Source organism: Syngnathoides biaculeatus, chromosome 1 (genome assembly GCF_019802595.1).
Source record: "Syngnathoides biaculeatus isolate LvHL_M chromosome 1, ASM1980259v1, whole genome shotgun sequence".
NCBI classification, from domain to species: domain Eukaryota; kingdom Metazoa; phylum Chordata; class Actinopteri; order Syngnathiformes; family Syngnathidae; genus Syngnathoides; species Syngnathoides biaculeatus.
This window is the reverse complement of record NC_084640.1, coordinates 8,830,991-8,848,385: the sequence shown is the minus strand read 5'-3', so window position 1 is coordinate 8,848,385 and position 17,395 is coordinate 8,830,991. Positions and strand designations below refer to the sequence as shown.

The 17,395-nt window shown below is 42.6% G+C and overlaps 2 protein-coding genes across 6 annotated transcripts in view; one reads left to right on the top strand and one right to left on the bottom strand.

The window, feature by feature from the left end:
* Nucleotides 1-17,395, top strand: part of LOC133498027 (juxtaposed with another zinc finger protein 1) — a 34,852-nt gene that overhangs the window by 1,253 nt on the left and 16,204 nt on the right. The gene's annotated exons all lie outside the window — the stretch shown is intronic.
* Nucleotides 1-17,395, bottom strand: part of LOC133497946 (cyclic AMP-responsive element-binding protein 5-like) — a 19,896-nt gene extending 2,501 nt beyond the window's left edge. For 2 of the 5 annotated variants that reach the window (XM_061814236.1, XM_061814245.1), the window contains exons 1-5: nt 8,790-9,505; nt 7,930-8,023; nt 7,177-7,286; nt 6,094-6,332; nt 3,659-3,785 (exon numbers count right to left, since the gene is read on the bottom strand). In XM_061814236.1, coding sequence (XP_061670220.1) covers nt 3,659-3,785; nt 6,094-6,332; nt 7,177-7,286; nt 7,930-8,023; nt 8,790-8,960 — 741 coding nt within the window. In that variant the 5' untranslated portion in view covers nt 8,961-9,505. Of the gene's footprint in view, nt 1-3,658; nt 3,786-6,093; nt 6,333-7,176; nt 7,287-7,929; nt 8,024-8,789; nt 9,506-13,195; nt 13,520-15,658; nt 15,806-16,919 lie in introns of those variants that run through there. The other 3 variants (XM_061814262.1, XM_061814270.1, XM_061814254.1) reach the window with 3 other exon arrangements.

Here is a 17,395-nt window from a genome sequence, read left to right as displayed (position 1 = left end):
AGCTCTGAAAATTGGAAACTTGCTGTAAGTACATTTGAGGAAGAAATGTGTAGTAATTTTCCCTCAGCTCCTCTTGCCATTCTATGACCATGAAAAACAATAAGGTTTTTGTGTCAGTGAAAATCAAAAAATTCCCCCCTTTTTAGTGAAATTGATTTGAGAAACAATTGTATGTGTGTATCCTGATCCGACTGCTTTCCACTTTTGTCATGGTAGCATGAGTGTGCGTTCCGATTTAGAAACAGCAGATAAGGTCCACACACACAGACCTTGCCTCATTGAGCGAGATCTTTTTTTTTTTTTTTAATGAATCCTTGATTCATATTTTCCCTTCTTGCATTTTTTGACCGACTCGATCGCACGGGGTCATCTAAACCTCATTTCACTTTTTCTCCTGCACTTGACAAAAGAGAGAATGAGTCCTCGAGAGAAAGCAGGAGGGAAGGGGGAGCGATCATATTTGCAACATGACATCACTCCCCCCCCCTCCCCAACTCCATGGCAATATCTCTATCTGCTCCAAGTTACACAATATTTCTTTAAGAGAGGCAAACTGACTTTTTCCCCTCCTCTTCCACATCAGCCATCCAGAGACAGGGAAAAAAAAAATAAGAGCACATTAAACGGGTGCCAAGGATGAGCTCACTCCTCTGTCTGTGCCAGCTTCAGCAGACACACTCGCATATACGCGCAGAGGGAACAGGACTGGGCACGAGTATTTCGGCTCTGTTTACTACATAGAAACACCCCAACAGCGGGGCCCATGATTACATCATGGATCCCCTTGCCCCGGATGACACACGCCGTTAATATTTTTGACTGAGGGCATCGGCGAACGAAGACGCATCGGCGTACACGAAGCACTTGAACTTGTGTTGTGCAACGGAGCTTTTGCATTCTTCTTCCCTGAGCTGGGAAATGTAATTAATCTCTTATGCTGGATGAGAAGAGTATTGAGCAAAATCCATTTGAAAAAAGTGAAGATTTTCTCCAGTTAGTTATGAATGCAGTTCTTGAGATTTGCCCATTTCCCCCAAATGTATTGATTTTCTAATTCTGTACTGTATTACGAATCTCTTAGTTGTTGTTGTTATTTGTTTATCAACTGAATTTCCACAATGACAGAGTGGGCATGTTAGGATTGACAACATCCAATCACACACATGATTGAATGAAGAAACCCAAGTGAAAATATGTATTCTGGAACTATCCACTCTTTTGCCCTCCATTGAAGAAAGACAAAATACTCGTCAGAAGGTAACCGAAAACATTAGAGCAGGGGTGTCAAACTCATTTTTAGGTTTCTGTCAGAGGGCCATTATGACTGTGAAACCATCAATAGCTTGAACAGATGCATCATATTTACACATGAAATTTAGGAACTAGTTTCAGAATCAGAAATCAAGGGTAATGGGTTTTTCAACTATTTACGATACGTTTGGTAACACAAAAATGCTTGCAGTGTCTCATCATCATTTATGATATGACAATTGGAGATTTTAGTACAGATTTGAAAAAAATCATGGAAGTTGATGCACATGATTTGCCTCCACGGGCCTCATAAAATTGTCCGGCCGGCCGGATCTGCCCCCCGGATCTTGGGTTTGACACCTGTGCTTTCGAGAGTTTCTGACAGAGACAGTTCCCCCAAAATGACAACGTGAACAGCAATTTCAGGGGCATAACATGATTCTGAAAATAGAATAGTATAGTATGAATAGGTAAATCCATTCAGCAAGCGGCTAGAAAGATGACGTGGAGTGGAGAGATTGTTGATTAACAGAAACGAAAACAAGCAAAAAGCTGGTCAGGGCATGTATTGCGGCTTCATGTGTGTGTCTGTAATTGGGTCTGTCTTTTCCATTTTGACATCCACCAAAATTAGTTGCCACAATGCACAAACTGGAAGCTGATTTTTTTTTTCATTTTTTTATGCTTTCTTCATTCCTTTTCCACCATTCGTACAACATATTAACCTCTTCGATTCAATTGAAAAGCTCCAAAACGCGTGTGGGGGAAAATGCGTTACGGTATGGATGAAGACTCGGCTTTTTGGTCATTATTTTCAAATGTATTTTTGGCACCAATGCAAAAGATTGCTCATCATAAAAAGAACACCATAATTACTGTGAAATATTGTGGTGGCAGTATCATGCTTTAGGGCTGTTGTTTTAGAGTTCTGCTAGGAAAAAAAGCCTACCAGAACAGCTAAAAATGAAATTATAGTAGTTGCATGCTGACTGAATGAATGGTTAATTCTGAACAGAGCCAACAAATCACACTTATAAGAGGATGTGCACAGTTGTGCAAATACATTATTTCAGTTTTCTAGTGACCCCTCAAAAAAGAATATACCAGATTATGAAAAAATGTACAGGTGACGGCCCATAGATCAGTGGTTAGGGCATTGGTTTGGTTATCCAAGGGTTGTGAGTTCATTTCTCACTGGGGCCTCCGCTCCCCAAGATGAGTTGCGTCAGGATGGGCATTCGGGCGTTTAAAAACTGTGCCAAACAAATATGAGCGGCTGTGGTGACCCCTAATGGGACAAGTCAAAAGAAAATTGTTGTATAAAAAAACAGGTGTTTAAAGTTAGGGTTAACAGTGGAAATTTTTTTTTGAAATGATTTATCTTCATCTCATTTTTTTTGTATCCCGCACACCTGCCATTTGGACAGGGGTGTGTAGACTTTTGCTATGCACAGTGCACAACAAATGATATTTTTGGAAAGTGAGCAAGACAGATATATCTTTTTATAATTGAAAAAAAGGAAGATAATTCTTGTTAACTTACAGGAACTAAAAGAATAAGCACGGTAGTGTTGTCAACTGTTCTTTTTGGCCCTTGCCAACGTACGCCATGCTTGTGGTTGGGCTTTTTCATTGCAACCCTCATAAGTCAAGCAGAATATACGGTTCATTTGAGACTCGGAGACACCAAAACCACAGCTGCCATGTTGCAGGGAACAACAGCAAATTAAAAACCTCTGCAAAATGAACGGGCTTTACGATTCCTGCAATCATTTATTGCGACGACGTGATTTAATCTCCGACCGCCGTTCCCACCTCGAACTTGAACGGCGTATTGTTCTAAATCAACGGGGTTCTCTTTTTTTTATGTGAGACTGACAGGTTGCGACACGTCTGTAAGGGAACTGAAAAAGAATGTGCAATGATTTGGACCGCGCGCTTATTTTGCTCCTATAGTGATCGACTTTTATTGGGCCTGATGTTCTTAGCAGAGGAAGTGGGAGTGATCTGCATACACGGCAAGAAAATATTTCCTTTACAGCTGACTGTTCAGTACCTGAGGCGAAGAACAAGACCGGTTGTTTATGGGTCCTGGTATACCCATTATACAAGACATCTGCTTCTCCGTCTAAAGAATAAATAAATGGCGCAAAAATCAAAGTTTTTTTTTTTTTCCTCCCCTCGAGAATAAAAAGCTCCCCGCAAAGTCACATCCATCTGTTTGTTTGACACTTTTGATTCATTCATCCTCTAGAGAGAAGTTTTCTTTTTTTTTCTTTTGTTTCTCTGTCAGCCGTGAATATTTCTAGCAAGAACATCCCGACCACTTGAACCGAAGTACCCCCGGATCTTCTAAATCATGTGCACAAAGCCACAACGTACAGGTCGGCGTCAGAGCTGTACTTACGGACATGTGCTGAGCAGATGCCCCTTGCATGGCGGGGTCGGGCAAGGTGCCAGGCAGCGAGGCTGGCAGCGGTTGACAGTGTCTGTTGCGTATGTGGAGGAGGGAAGAGGGGGGTCCGGGGACAGGCCTGTTGTCAAGCAGAGACAGGGAGAGAGGGGGAATTGAGGGGGCCGCTTCATGCCAGGGATAATGTTTCACTAATGCGGCTTAGAGACAGAGGTGCAAATTGACGTTTATATCCAGGTTTTAATGGCAGATGGAGCTGAGATCGAATAGAGATGGATAAATAGATGACATGTACGGTACTTGCAGACAGACAGTACCGATGCTTGTGTAAAAGTTTCCAAGATTCGACAAAAAGTGCAAATTAAAATCTACTTAAGTACAAGCCATATCACCTCCAAGATCAAGCTTCATTTTTCCCACAGAGCAGGGAATATACTGCATGATTGTGAGTACTGTGGTATTCCGTTTTAAGTGTGAATTAAAGTAGAAGTTATTCGTATCATCTACACATTTCTCTTTGCCCGTCTGTGGTGTTTCGCATGATTTGTTAGCATTAAGCTAGCCAGCTTTAGACAAAATGACAAAAGTTTAGTTGAACATTTTAGTGGCTAGATAATACATGTTTAACTGAATCTTAGAGTGAACTTCAACTGGAAGTAACTAGCGTAATTCCCACCTGGTTATAAGCCTCACCCAGTACATTTGTAAAAGAAATACCATTTGGTACATACATACGCCGCAGCTGTGTAAAAGCCGCAAGTGCCCACATTGAAACTCACATTAAAACACGAGATATTTACAAAGAGAGACGGTACACAGAGAGTTTAACGCTAGCGCCACCACACTAACGCTAAGGCTATCGCCGCGCTAACAGGGCCGGACCGGTAAAAGTCACTTCCTCGGCACATATATTCCACCGGTCTCACTCTTACCTTTTCCGCTTGAGTGCCCCCTAGTGGCCGTTAGGAAAATGCACAAAGTAGCCGCATCATTGCATAAACCACATGGTTGAAAGCGTGTGAAAAAAGTCGCGGCTTATAGGCCGGAAATTACGGTAATGAAAAGCTTGACTCGCTATGCTTTGTTTTGAGAGCGAGAGAGATCGATTCTCTATATTCCACTCAGGTGGATTTGGATCTGGATTCTCAGTTATGATCAAACTTGACAATAATTCAACAATTGAAAGTGAGCCTACTGTAAACGAGGGAAAAGACAGCTCAGGAGGAAAAGGAGAATCTGAGGAATGGCGGGGAGGGGGGTGGGGGGTTGGGGTTCCATGTGCTGACCGAAACACCCTGGCCGTCAGGCACTGTGACAGCGTGGGCCTCCACGGCCGTGCTGAGGTCATCGCCGGTGATGTCATGACTCAATCTGAGGCATGTGGACCGTTTAGCTTTACAGCAAAGCGCAGACGGTCCAAAAGCAGCATTTTTTGGTGGAAGCACAATAGTCATATCGGGGCTTCAGGCGGACGGCCAGGGGGTTTGGCTGCTATGGAAACTAAGGGCAAACATCAGGGGAAACATTCCGACGCTCGATGCATCGTTGATTTAGCGACACTTTTGTGGACACGCCGTCTGGATGCGGCTGCTCGCTTGATCTAGTGTACAGAAATCCATATCAGATGGTTCCCAATGAACTATCAGTTCTTCGACAGACCAATCGTTCTCTTATGAAATGAGAGGATGCTTTTCTTTTGTTCAGTTTCAGTTGAAAGATTGGTAGAGGTCAGGAAAAACACTTGCTCAATCTACTTATAGATGTCGACACTGCCCGGCAGAATCCTCGCATCTCCAATTTTCAACTTTCATCAACACATCACCCTAAAAATCATGTTCAACTGCTAATTTAATTTGCTGAAAATCGCTGTGCAATTTACCGCCATGGCTGATGGCTTCCCTTCGAACTGAAACATGACAGCGATTCATTTGAAATGAAACAGGCTTACTGAAATGTATCTATTTTCACTCATTATTATCTAAAAATCTTCCAGACTTCCGACTGTGACGACATGATATTGTTTTACGCCAGCGATGTTGCTACGGTCACCAAAATATTACACCGACTACACCATATCGATGTCGATCCAGCACGATCGCTCCGTTGGAGCTCATTAAACTGCGCAGGTGTACCTAATGTTATGCCCCGAGAGTGTTCTTTTGTCGTCGTAACGCTCCACATTTTCCATTCCTGGGACTAATAAAGGATTATCCAATCCAATCCGTCTGTTGACCTGTGTAATAATAATAATCTGTGGGAGCAATGAAAGCTGCTTACGCACCGTCCGGATCTCCATAAGCATTACAAATGCGCAGGGGAGTCCGTAATGAGTAGCTCGTCTCTCGCCTTTGACTATTTTTGCTCTCACTTTTAAGAGAAACGATGAGGATGCTTATTAACTGATTGGGTGTGTCCCCAATTATACTTACCCCGAGTGTGTGAGCATGGATGGGGCCTGGCTGTTGGCTGATGCAGACAGGGAGGAGGATATGGCTTGCTGGGTAGCCAGGCTGCAACTGGGGCCAATCATGGGACCGTGGGACTGGGGGTGCTGCAGGGAATGGGCGTGGGGGTGGTGAAGCGGTGGCTGGTGATGCGGGTGCTGGAGCTGGAGCTGGGCTTTGAGCTGGTGCTGATTCATACAACAGGGCCCATTATGGGAAACTGTCTGCGGGAAAAGCAGGGAGTGACAACATGGCTTGGATGTATTTTCTGTACTGGGGAGACTGTCTTCAGAGTCATTTTTACCATGCTAACGCCACACACCAGGGTTGGCAAAGTATGACCAAAATTCGGACTGCTCTGTTCAGTTGTCTAACCCGCTTGAGTAGTCCAATGATAAAGTGTTGTGGTGAATTTAAAATGTGTTTCTTCTTTGTTTGAATTTAGTTTTCAATTGCATACTTGAATAATTAGCTACATGATTTATTTGTAAATACAAGTATCCATCCACCCATCCATTTTCTTTGCCACTTATCCTCACAACGATCGCGGGGAGTGCTGGAGCCTGTCCCAGCTGTCAACGGGCAGGAGGTTTGGTACACCCTGAACTGGTTGCCAGCCAATAGCAGGGCACGTAAAAATACATAAAAATAAATTAGACTTAAATAAAGTCAAATAAGTAAATATTCAAATAAATAATCATTTTTAAAATCATTTTTGTATGTTTGTTAAATAATTGGTTAATTAATTATAAATATTTATCAATCATACATTACTTATTTATTTATTTATTTTATTATTAGAAAAAAATAGCTCACGTGCATTTAAAATATTTCAGCTCATCTCCAATTAGCAATACAATACTAGTATAAATAAAAATGAAAAAATCATATATAAAATCTAAATATATGTAATGTGTATTATGTATCATATATCACATTATGCGTACAGTAGAATACAAAATAGATACAATAACCATTTCTTCTCCCGGTACTGTAATCATCCATCATGAGCAGGCCTCGCATCCTATGAAAACCAGCAAACTCAGTCAGAGTGTAGCAAAACTATACCTGTTTTTTCTCCTCCTCTTCTTGCGCCTGCAGAAATTCCTCCTCTATCTCTTTGAATAGACCTACTTCTTCACAGTTCTGCAAAAACCGAGTGGGGGTCGGCGTCTGGTCTGGAGTGGGTCACACACAAGAGAGACCAGGATCAAAACCAAGAGAGACATCACAGAAAGCGGATTGCTAGCCTCGGTATAAGAAAGATGACAAAAGTTTCTTTTTCTTTCTTACGATGGAATCAGTCTGTCGCTCTGAGCCGCCGAAACATGCAAGGGTCAAGGGTCAACTGGCTCCTTCGTATTGAAGGAAGATTTTATGCATGGCATTTGAAAGGAAGAGGAACACCCAGACACGCTAGGGAGTCTGGAGAGCATTTAAATCATGTTGACGTACAGTATGTGTTCGGACAGACCGCTGTTTCTATGGTTACGGCCATGTCACATTACTATTACTCTAACCAATGGGATGAAAATTGATGACACTTTCTTTTCTGATTTACCATCTTAGTGAAACTGATGCCTGGTTCGACTAATGTTTTTAATTTAAAGTGGTCTTTATAGATGGTGACATCATTTACTGTGATCAGACAGAGTACGGTGTGCTCACCGCAAAAAAAATCAAATATGTTTGGGGAAAAAAAAGCCTCGACTGATCTTATCTGCTTTTATATTCTATTATGCGGCGTTATACTGGCTAAAGCGGTCCCTGGCCCAAACGAACGATGGCAAACAGGATTTGTTTTTGTGTGTATTCACTCACCGGTAAAAGTCGGATCCGTCTTGGTGGAGGAGAACCTGAGGGTCATCTCATGTTTGTGTCTGTGGATGATTAGATGCTCCTCAAACTGGAAGCGCTGCAGGATGAAAATTTGAGCAACAGTTGTGTACAGATGCTAGATGCCCCAAAGGCGGGTCTAATAAGCTGCTCAAAATGAGCAATACAGCAAACTATATCATGGTAATAATAAGTCATAAAAATCATGCATTGGGGGTGGAACGGTGGTTAGCACATCTGCCCGACAGTTCTGAGGACCTGGGCTCAAATCTGGGCACGCCTGTGTGGAGTTTGCACGTTCTCCCCGTGACTGTGTGTTTTATTTTCTTTCGGGTATTCTGGTTTCCTCCCACATTTTTCAAAAACATACATGGTAGGTTCATTGATGACTCTAAATTTGCCCATTGGTGTAAATGTGACTGCACATGGCTGTTTTTTTATATGTGCTATGCAATCGTCTGGCGACCAGTTCAGGGTGTACCAGAGTCAGCTGGGATAGGCTCCAGGACCCCCGTGACCCTAGTGAGGGTTGTAGCAAAAGGATTCACAGTGTAATCCATAGCAATGTGACCTCTGAGTATCGTAATATCCCTGCGGAGTCCAGCAAGGATCAATACTTCGCCCTCCATTTTTCATCATTTACAGTATATCCTGTCATTCGGCGTTATCATATGCAAATATAATGTCAGCAAGACTTTTCACGGGGGCTCTCATACATGTATACTCGTCATTTATCTACATGAGATATGATAAGAGTGACATTTGGATGTATCAAATTAAGTGTATAATGTTAGTGTGGTTTAAACAAAAAAACAAAAACAAAAAAAAAGAAATCGGAAACTGACCTGAGAGCAGCCAGGGGCCTCGCACACATAAGGCCTGTCCTGTTTGTCATTCATGTCATATGCAGGCCTACACAAAGAGAGAATGAGGGCAGCATGTTTAGCAGCAGGATAATCGCACTGTATGCGAGGGACTATCTTACTCATCTTGCAGTTACTGCGCGGTGATGTCATGCAGGAGGCATTTTTCTGCTCTATACTTCCAAGAGACAAAATCCCGCAACCGCAGATAGTGTGTTATACTTCCTATTATCATGTCTTTACTGCGAGAAGTGGGTTGTTACGAGGTAGAAGCCGCGACGTTTTCTTGGAGAAAATGATCCCCTTGGAGCATGTGAAAGCAGCAACAAGCGCTATCTTACATTGTTTTGTATGTGCAGTTATCTTTTTGAATCAGCTCGCAACCTGAGCTGTTGTTTGAGGGGAAAAAAAAAATCTAGCACAAGAGACGAATGTACTAGCATGCACTTTTATCACGTCGCATTAGGGAATAGATTTATCAGGCAAGCATCAGTGCATGATAATGTAGCGGGATAAAAAGGACACATGCTTGCTGTGCCTTGCATCAAAATCAAGTCATCGTAGGATATAAATATCAACACAAATAGAGCGCTTGGGGCACGCTAACGCAGGCTCGACCCCTCCAGCTCCTCCACTGAGCTGCTAAGCAGGTGATGCGGTTACGACTTTTGAGGTGTCGATGCTGCTCGCCCGGCATTTTCCACAGTAGGCCTTGCTCCGTGCCAAAATAATATGGTACCGTTTGGTTTAGTTCATAGCTGAACCCAACCTGTGGTGTTTCAGTGTCTCCGTTAAGATGGTTTGCCAACTGCCAATCAACCCCAGAGACGAAGAAGAACACGGAAAGACATCGCATTAGGTACCCCTGTGTTTTGCGCTTGCCTTTTCCGTGTTTGCAGGTTATGTGGAGTGCAAATATTACAACTTTCCGAAAGAAAGGAACGTTCGAAAATGTTGTTTCTGGGAGAGGCTGGAACAGATTCTTTACGTTTCCGTTCTTTTCAACGGATAAAGGTATGATTGTTTGGACTTGGATGAATCTCGCATCTCAAGCCACCACTGTATGTTTAATTTCCATTTTAAGAGCCAACCTTCAAATCCAACTTTATTCTCATTAATTCTCATGGAAAGTTTCCAGTTTTGCAACGCTAATCCTTGCCAGAAATCACCACGTCACTTTGAGGTACATTTGCAGGACTACTACATTGATACAGTACATAAACTACGGAAAGGACCATTAGGCATAGGGTAGATTTTCCATTGTTGACAGCAGTGATTCACTACAAGGGTGCCATGGCACCCTTACACTGATGAAAATAAGTATTGGAAATTGCCAAGCAGCTTGGTGAAAAAGGTCCACTGTTGGAGCAATCATTAGAAAGTGGAAGAAGCTAAACATGACGGTCAATCTCAATCAGAGTGGAGCTCCATGCAAGATATCACCTCGTGGGGTCTCAGTGATCCTTAGAAAGGTGAGGAATCAGCCCAGGACTACACGATAGACCTGAAAAGAGTTGGGACCACTGTTTCCAAGGAGACTGCTGGTAATACGCTAAGACGTCATGGTTTGAAATCATGCATGGGACGGAAGGTTCCCTGCTTAAACCAGCACATGTCAAGGCCCGTCTTGAGTTTGCCAATGACCATTTGGATGATACAAAGGAGACATGGGAGAAAGTTTTGTGGTCAGATGACACCAAAATGGAACTTTTTGGTCATAATTCCATTAACCGTGTTTGGAGGAAGACGAATGATGAGTTCCATCCCAAGAACACCATCCCTACTGTGAAGAATGGGAGTGGTACCATCATGCTTTGGGGGTGTTTTTCTGCACATGGGACAGGACGACTGCACTGTATTAAGGAGAGGATTACAGCGGCCATGTACAGTTTTGTGAGATTTGGGGGAACAACCTCTTTCCCTCTGTCAGAGCATTGAAGATGGGTCGTGGCTGGGTCTTTCAACACGACAATGACCCGAAGCACACAGCCAGGAAAACCAAGGAGTGGCTCCGTAAGAAGCATATCAAGGTTCTGGCGTGGCCTAGCCAGTCTCGAGACCTAAACCCAATAGAAAATCTTTGGAGGGAGCTGAAACTCTGTGTTACTCAGCGACGGCCCAGAAACCCGTCTGATCTAGAGAAGATCTGTGTGGAGGAGTGTGCCAAAATCCCTCCTGCAGTCTGTGCAAACCTGGAGAACAACTACAGGAAACGTTTGACCTCTGTAATTGCAAACAAAGGCTACTGTACTAAATGTCAACATTGTTTTTTTTTTCAGGTGTTCAAATACTTATTTGCAGCTGTATCATAAATAAATCGTTAAAAAAAATCATATATTGTGATTTCCGGATTTTTCTTTCTAGATTATCACTCTCACAGTGGACATGCACCTACGATGACAATTTCAGACCCCTCCATGATTTCTAAGTGCGAGAACCTGGAGAATAGCAGGGTGTTCAAATACTTATTTTCTTCACAGTATGTGGCTCAGGAAATTATTCTGTTTCACTTGATTTGTCCAAAAATGATTACTGAGCAATCATAATAATATATCTTTGTTCATGTATCTCTGCCAGTGATGTATAGTGACAGGCAGAACAATGAAATGGTCTTCTATTGAATAACAGAAGGTACAATAAACCTGTTTATTTATCATTTAGAGAAAGATTATCATTATTTCAGTGTTTAGGGGAAATACTGGTTTGCAGTGTACTGTGACACAATTTTTCTTGAATCTTTTTTGACTTCATCAATTGATGACAAAGTTTCATGCTGCCATAATGGCACACTTTCCGGGATGTTGCTTCCCCATCCTGCTATAGATACACACAAGCCAGATCAGGATTTGATTGGTGGACACATCGAGATTACAAAGGCGGCGCTCTCTTGACTCTCGGGCTATTTCATTGTCACGGCAGAGGCACATGCCTCAATAAGACATAGAAACAAGGGTGGGGGTGAGGTGGGCATGGGGTGGGGTGGGGGGGTACGCTGCATGGTGTAGAGTGACATAAAGGTGATTGAGCCAGTGGACTGGAAAGGGCAGTGGGGTAAAAGAGAGAGACGGAGAAGAGGAGGAGGCTCCAATGAGTGGAAGGCGGAAGGAATGAGGGCAGGAGGTGGCACCAAAAGGGGGAGGGCTGCACCGGCCGACTCCTGACAGGTTTGAACCTGCTTCGGCCCCAATTTTCCAACCCCTGGCAAGTTGAGGTGACTTCATAGGTGGGCGGGTGCGTGTGCGTGTGAGCAAGTGTACGTGTGACGTGTGTGTCAAAATGGAAAAAAAAGAAAGGTCGGATAGATAGATAGATAGATAGATAGATAGATAGATAGATAGATAGATAGATAGATAGATAGATAGATAGATAGATAGATAGATAGATAGATAGACAGACCCAAGCAAGTACAGCCTCTTTGGCTTCATTCAGCAGCGCTCGGGAAATGAGCAGACTCAGCACATTTCAAGCAAAACCTTCTGTCACGCCGATTACATCAATGCAGGGTGACGTCACCTTTTAAATACATAAATCCAACAACAGACAGAACGGTGATGATGTTATACACCAGATTATCCTTTTGGGATGATAACAGAAATTTGACTGCTTTCCTTATGTGTTTGAATAATAATCAAAATATTTACCATTTTTTTAATGTATTGTAACCTTCTAAAAGGCTAGATTTGAAGCCCTCCACTCTGCCGTCATGTTATCATTTTTATTGTTGTAAATGTTTTAATGATGGAAATAAGATGATTTTAACACATATAGTCACCTATCTCTAATATTACATATGCTATTAAGAATAACAACAATAACAATCACGATAATAATATTAATTATAATTTAAGGACATGTCAGACCAGTTAGCGCGTCAGCCTCACAGTTCTGAGGTTGTGAGCTCAAATCCAGCCTCGGCTCTTTGGAGTTTGCATGTTACCCCCCCATGCCTGCCTGCGTGGATTTTCTCCGGGTACTCCGCTTTCCTCCCGCATCTCAAAAACACGCAAAGAATCTAAATTGCCGGTGGATGTGAATGCGAATGGTTGTTTGTTTGTATGTGCCCTGGAATTGGCTGGCGACCAATTCGGGGTGTACCCTGCCTCTCGCCAAAGATAGTTGTGATCCTAAAAACGACGGCTGAGGACAAGCAGCAATGCTTTCATGATGAAAAATATGCATAACTAATTGTTTGAGGTGTAAGATTTATCGCAAAAGTAGTTTTAGTAGAAATAAGAAGCAGAAATGACAGCCCTATAAAATGACGAGTATACTTGATGTAATACGGTATATACAGAACAATATTTTTTATGTAACTATTTTAAAATATAGTTTTCATAATAGGAACACTAAATATGATAATAATAAAATTAATAATAATGCAAACTAACTTCCTGTTGTTGCCGGATGTCAACATCGCATTTGGAGTTCATTCAAAACAAGTCGCTCGGTCCTTCTGAGCATCAAATCCTCTCCACTTCTGATCCAGTGCAAAGTCCAGTATTTGTATTCCCCAAATAAAGTTCCGTAAAACCAAACCGAGTCCGGTACGGCGCTTGTGCTGTCACACCCCCCCGAATCATGGACCACCGACCACCGACCGGCGAAAAGTCGTTCCTTCGGGACAGCCAAACTTCCCACCGTCGTTTGCGTTCTATTCTTTTTCTTCTCCTCCTTCCTCTCGTTTTGTTCTTCTTTTTTTTTTTTTTAACCGAGCATACAGCAAATCAACAAGTTGATCGGACAGCTCGTAAGTTTTATGAATGGGGAGCAGACAGCCGCTCGCCTACCCTCCAGTGAAGAGCGACAAGCGGCGCGAGGAACCACGTTGGACTGGAGCGAGATTACAATACGTTCTATTTACAGACGCATTACATCATCCCCTGTGACGTCACGTGGGATTCCTAAACTTCTAAATCATTGCGGTCCCGTACGGAGTGGGGTGGGCGTGGCTTTAGCGCCACACCGGCCGCTCGGTTCTCGGTTGACGTGCCGGACTGAAGCGGAGCGGACGGACCCTCGGCTACCGGAGCACGGAAAACAACCGCCGGGTGGGTCTCGGCACGGTGGGTGGGGGGTTTAATCGCCAAGGGACGTCCCGCTGTCGTCGACGTGTGTCAAATATAAGTTACGGTCCCTAAAACTATGTTCACAGTAATCCATCCGCAAACACGTATCAGTGGATCAGTGATAAAGTCTTACACGACATCAAAGAGTCGATTTATTTGATTTACATACACATCAAAAATTAAAATCGAGAAAATCTTAATTTTTTTTTTTTTTTACAAAAAAAACAAGCTTTAAAGCTGTTTAAAAAAAATAAAAGGTAATTTACAGTACTATGTAAAAAGTCAGTAGAAATGCGTTTTTAAAGAAATATATTTTTGTTGTGGTTCTCAAACTAGAAGTACCACCACAATGATCAACATTAAAACACAGTCAAAAATGCAAATTTATTTTTCATTCTCTAAAAAGTATACGTAATATTATTCTCAGTTACTGTAGCATTTTACAGTTTGAGCATTAACACGCGCCTTAAATATAGGGGGATTTAATGAAATAATAATTAAATCAAAATTTGTTGCACATAAGCATAACATTTAAAAAAGGACATAAATAAAAGTTTAAAAACAAACGTCTCTAAGAGATTAAATGAAATAAATGTAGTTTAGAACTCAAGTTAAATACAACTGAATGGAACTTTGGCAGTAATCCTTAGATGCACCACTAGAGGCACCCTGCATACCACGCTGTAAATCACGTACCGACTTCCTCGCATATTCCAAAAACATGAATGTTCGTTTGGATACAAATTACATTTCCATTCTCATTATGCAACATGTACTTTTTATATACACTGTCTTCATACCATTGTGGTATGGATGACACTACACTTCCTTCGCCTACTATTTAGATGTATTGCTCAAGCGCGCTTAAAAATGGAGACAAGAGATGATTTGTAAATGTAGGAGAATTAAGACAGTGATTCTTCAGTCACAGAGCGGCATTGTACCTAATCTCTAAGATTTGGACTCGTTAGCTTCCTCACTCCGATGAACTGTTATTTAACCAAGAATTTAGAATCCTCAAGAGCACAAATGGAATGTGTCCATTCACATGTCCACTGGGCCAAGCGTGACAGTCATGTCTGCCATGTTTGGTCAAGCTTTCCTGCGCTGGAGCCAAGCCGGGGCAGACTGGAGGAGTCGAATTTTGTTGTGGCGCAAGTACGAAATGGGACCCGGCCCGACTGAGTCATCATCCACCAATGGAGCGGAGTATGCAAATGAGCATGACTAAGACAACAAGCCTAAACAGGAAGTTGTGATGAAGTCATGTTGTGGTGCGCGACAATTCCCCCCATGTGGATGTGAATCGAAGTTCTGTTTGGAGCCAAGATAGGGGATGTTTTACAGCACCGGTGCGTGCCAGCGCACGGTAACACTTAATCTGGCACGCTTGCGAGCAAATGACGGCAACCAGGAAGTCTTTTGCTTGGTTCTGTGGGGCAGACAATACCTCTTGGATTACATCTACTTCTTCCACTCCGAGTGTGTGTCTACAGCAGTCATTAGCGAGTTCTCTCCGCAAGAACTTTCTAACTGTGATACGTGGCGCTTTAAACCGGGTTGTTGTCATCTGACCTGGAAAAATGTTAATCCCAACCACCCTCCTCCCCTACCCTTTACCCATTACTGTATCTCAGCCCATGGCTCCATTAGCCCTTTACAGGTTATTATAAGACTCATCATTTATTAGCATTGCTACCTGGGGTGGCTTATATTTGAACTCTCCCTGAGACAAAAATCAATACAAATATTGATAAGAGTCACTGATGGTGTAGTGGTACGCACGCCTCCCTTTGGTGGAGCCAGCGTGGGATCGATTCCCACTCAGTGGTGGTGTCGATATCTGCCCTGCAACTGACTGGCGACCATTTCAGGGTGTAGTCCGCCTATCGCCCGAAGCTAGCTGGGATAGGCTCCAGCTTCCCTACAACCCTTGTGAGGATAAGCAGCTTGGTTAATGACATGACATAACAAATATTGATATCCAAATATGCTTGTAATATACAAATATTCCATCGCTTTATCATGGACTGGTGCCACATACATAGCCACTGCTCATGATGCCCACCCTCTTTGCCTAGTAGTGTAAATAATTGACTTTTGGGTTATTGATTATGTATTTTTATTCTTGGTAGAGCCAGTCAAACAGCGATTGGTCGCGAGTCAATCGCAGGCCACGTACTGACTAATAACCATTCACTCTCCCAATTACATGGACAATTCAGAGTAATAAATTCGCCTCGCATGCATGCGGGCAATGTGGGAGGAAGATATGTCTTGTGCTAGTACAATAATTGAGCATATGACTTTGGATTTGGTAGATCATCCACACAATTATGGTTACACATTGTCACGTGTATTCAGATTACTCAATTACTTATGTACGGAGAATGGACTTTAATGTGATGCAGTGGTGTTAGCTGCTAGCTTACTGTATTTTCATTATCATCTACTAACTACACTATCTTTTTTGTTTCTTTTAAATTTATGGACGAGACGTGAGTGAATAAAACAAAGCAAGTGTGCGGTCCCAGCATGTCACAAGCGGGTTTGTCGAGGTCAGTGGCCAACGCTTTTATGGCAGCCAGTTTTAATGGTCAATTAACGGGCCTAACATAGGCCAGACGGCCCTGGTCAGCCAACCTCGGTGATTTAACAACATTCTCCTCTCTCTGGGAGCCACACGCACACACACTCAAAACCATAAACCCATCCAAAGTTCTCTGAACTGAACCATTATCGGGTCCCATTAATCAGTAAACTTTATAGATTTGAGTTGTGGCGTTATCGGCGGCTGATGCAACTTCCATTTGAAAATTGATGTATACACACCAATGGCATCAAAATCTAACTCATCTTTATTGGCCAGGTAAGTTGTGTCTGATTGTTGGTGACATCCCCCTATTATAACAAAACATACATTTTATACAGTTCTATCATACTGCTCCACAGTTTTTTAAGACTCAAGGATGATGAATCTTGAAAATCAATATGCAATGTTTAAGACGAGACAAAGCGTGCTTATGCTATCCTCAAAATGTCTCACCTAAATCAAGGGTGGGCAAAGTATGCTCTGAGCGCCTTTGTGGATTCACACACTGGCGTTGGATGGTCGAGATCTCGACAGTCCGTCTCCACTTCAATTCAAAACAGGTTGAGGTCTGGACTCCGCACAGGTCCGTTGAGTTCATTCATCACAAACTCTCCAATCTGTGATTTATACTCTGGTGCACGGTCATGGTGTGGGGGACATCTTCAAACAGTTCCCACAAAGTTGGGAGAATTGAATTCTCCAAAATCCCCAGATATGCTGATGAAGCACACAGAGTTCCTTCCACTGGAACTAACAGGCCATTGTTTTTTTTTCAATGTGTTATTGAGAAAGGATAGATTCATGTATTTTTTAAACATGAAATGAAATACAGGGGGGGAAAACATTAAGTGCACTGCTTACCCGGAAATATCGCTACATCTGCTGATTGCGTTAGGTTAAAAATAAACATTCACCAAATCACATATGCA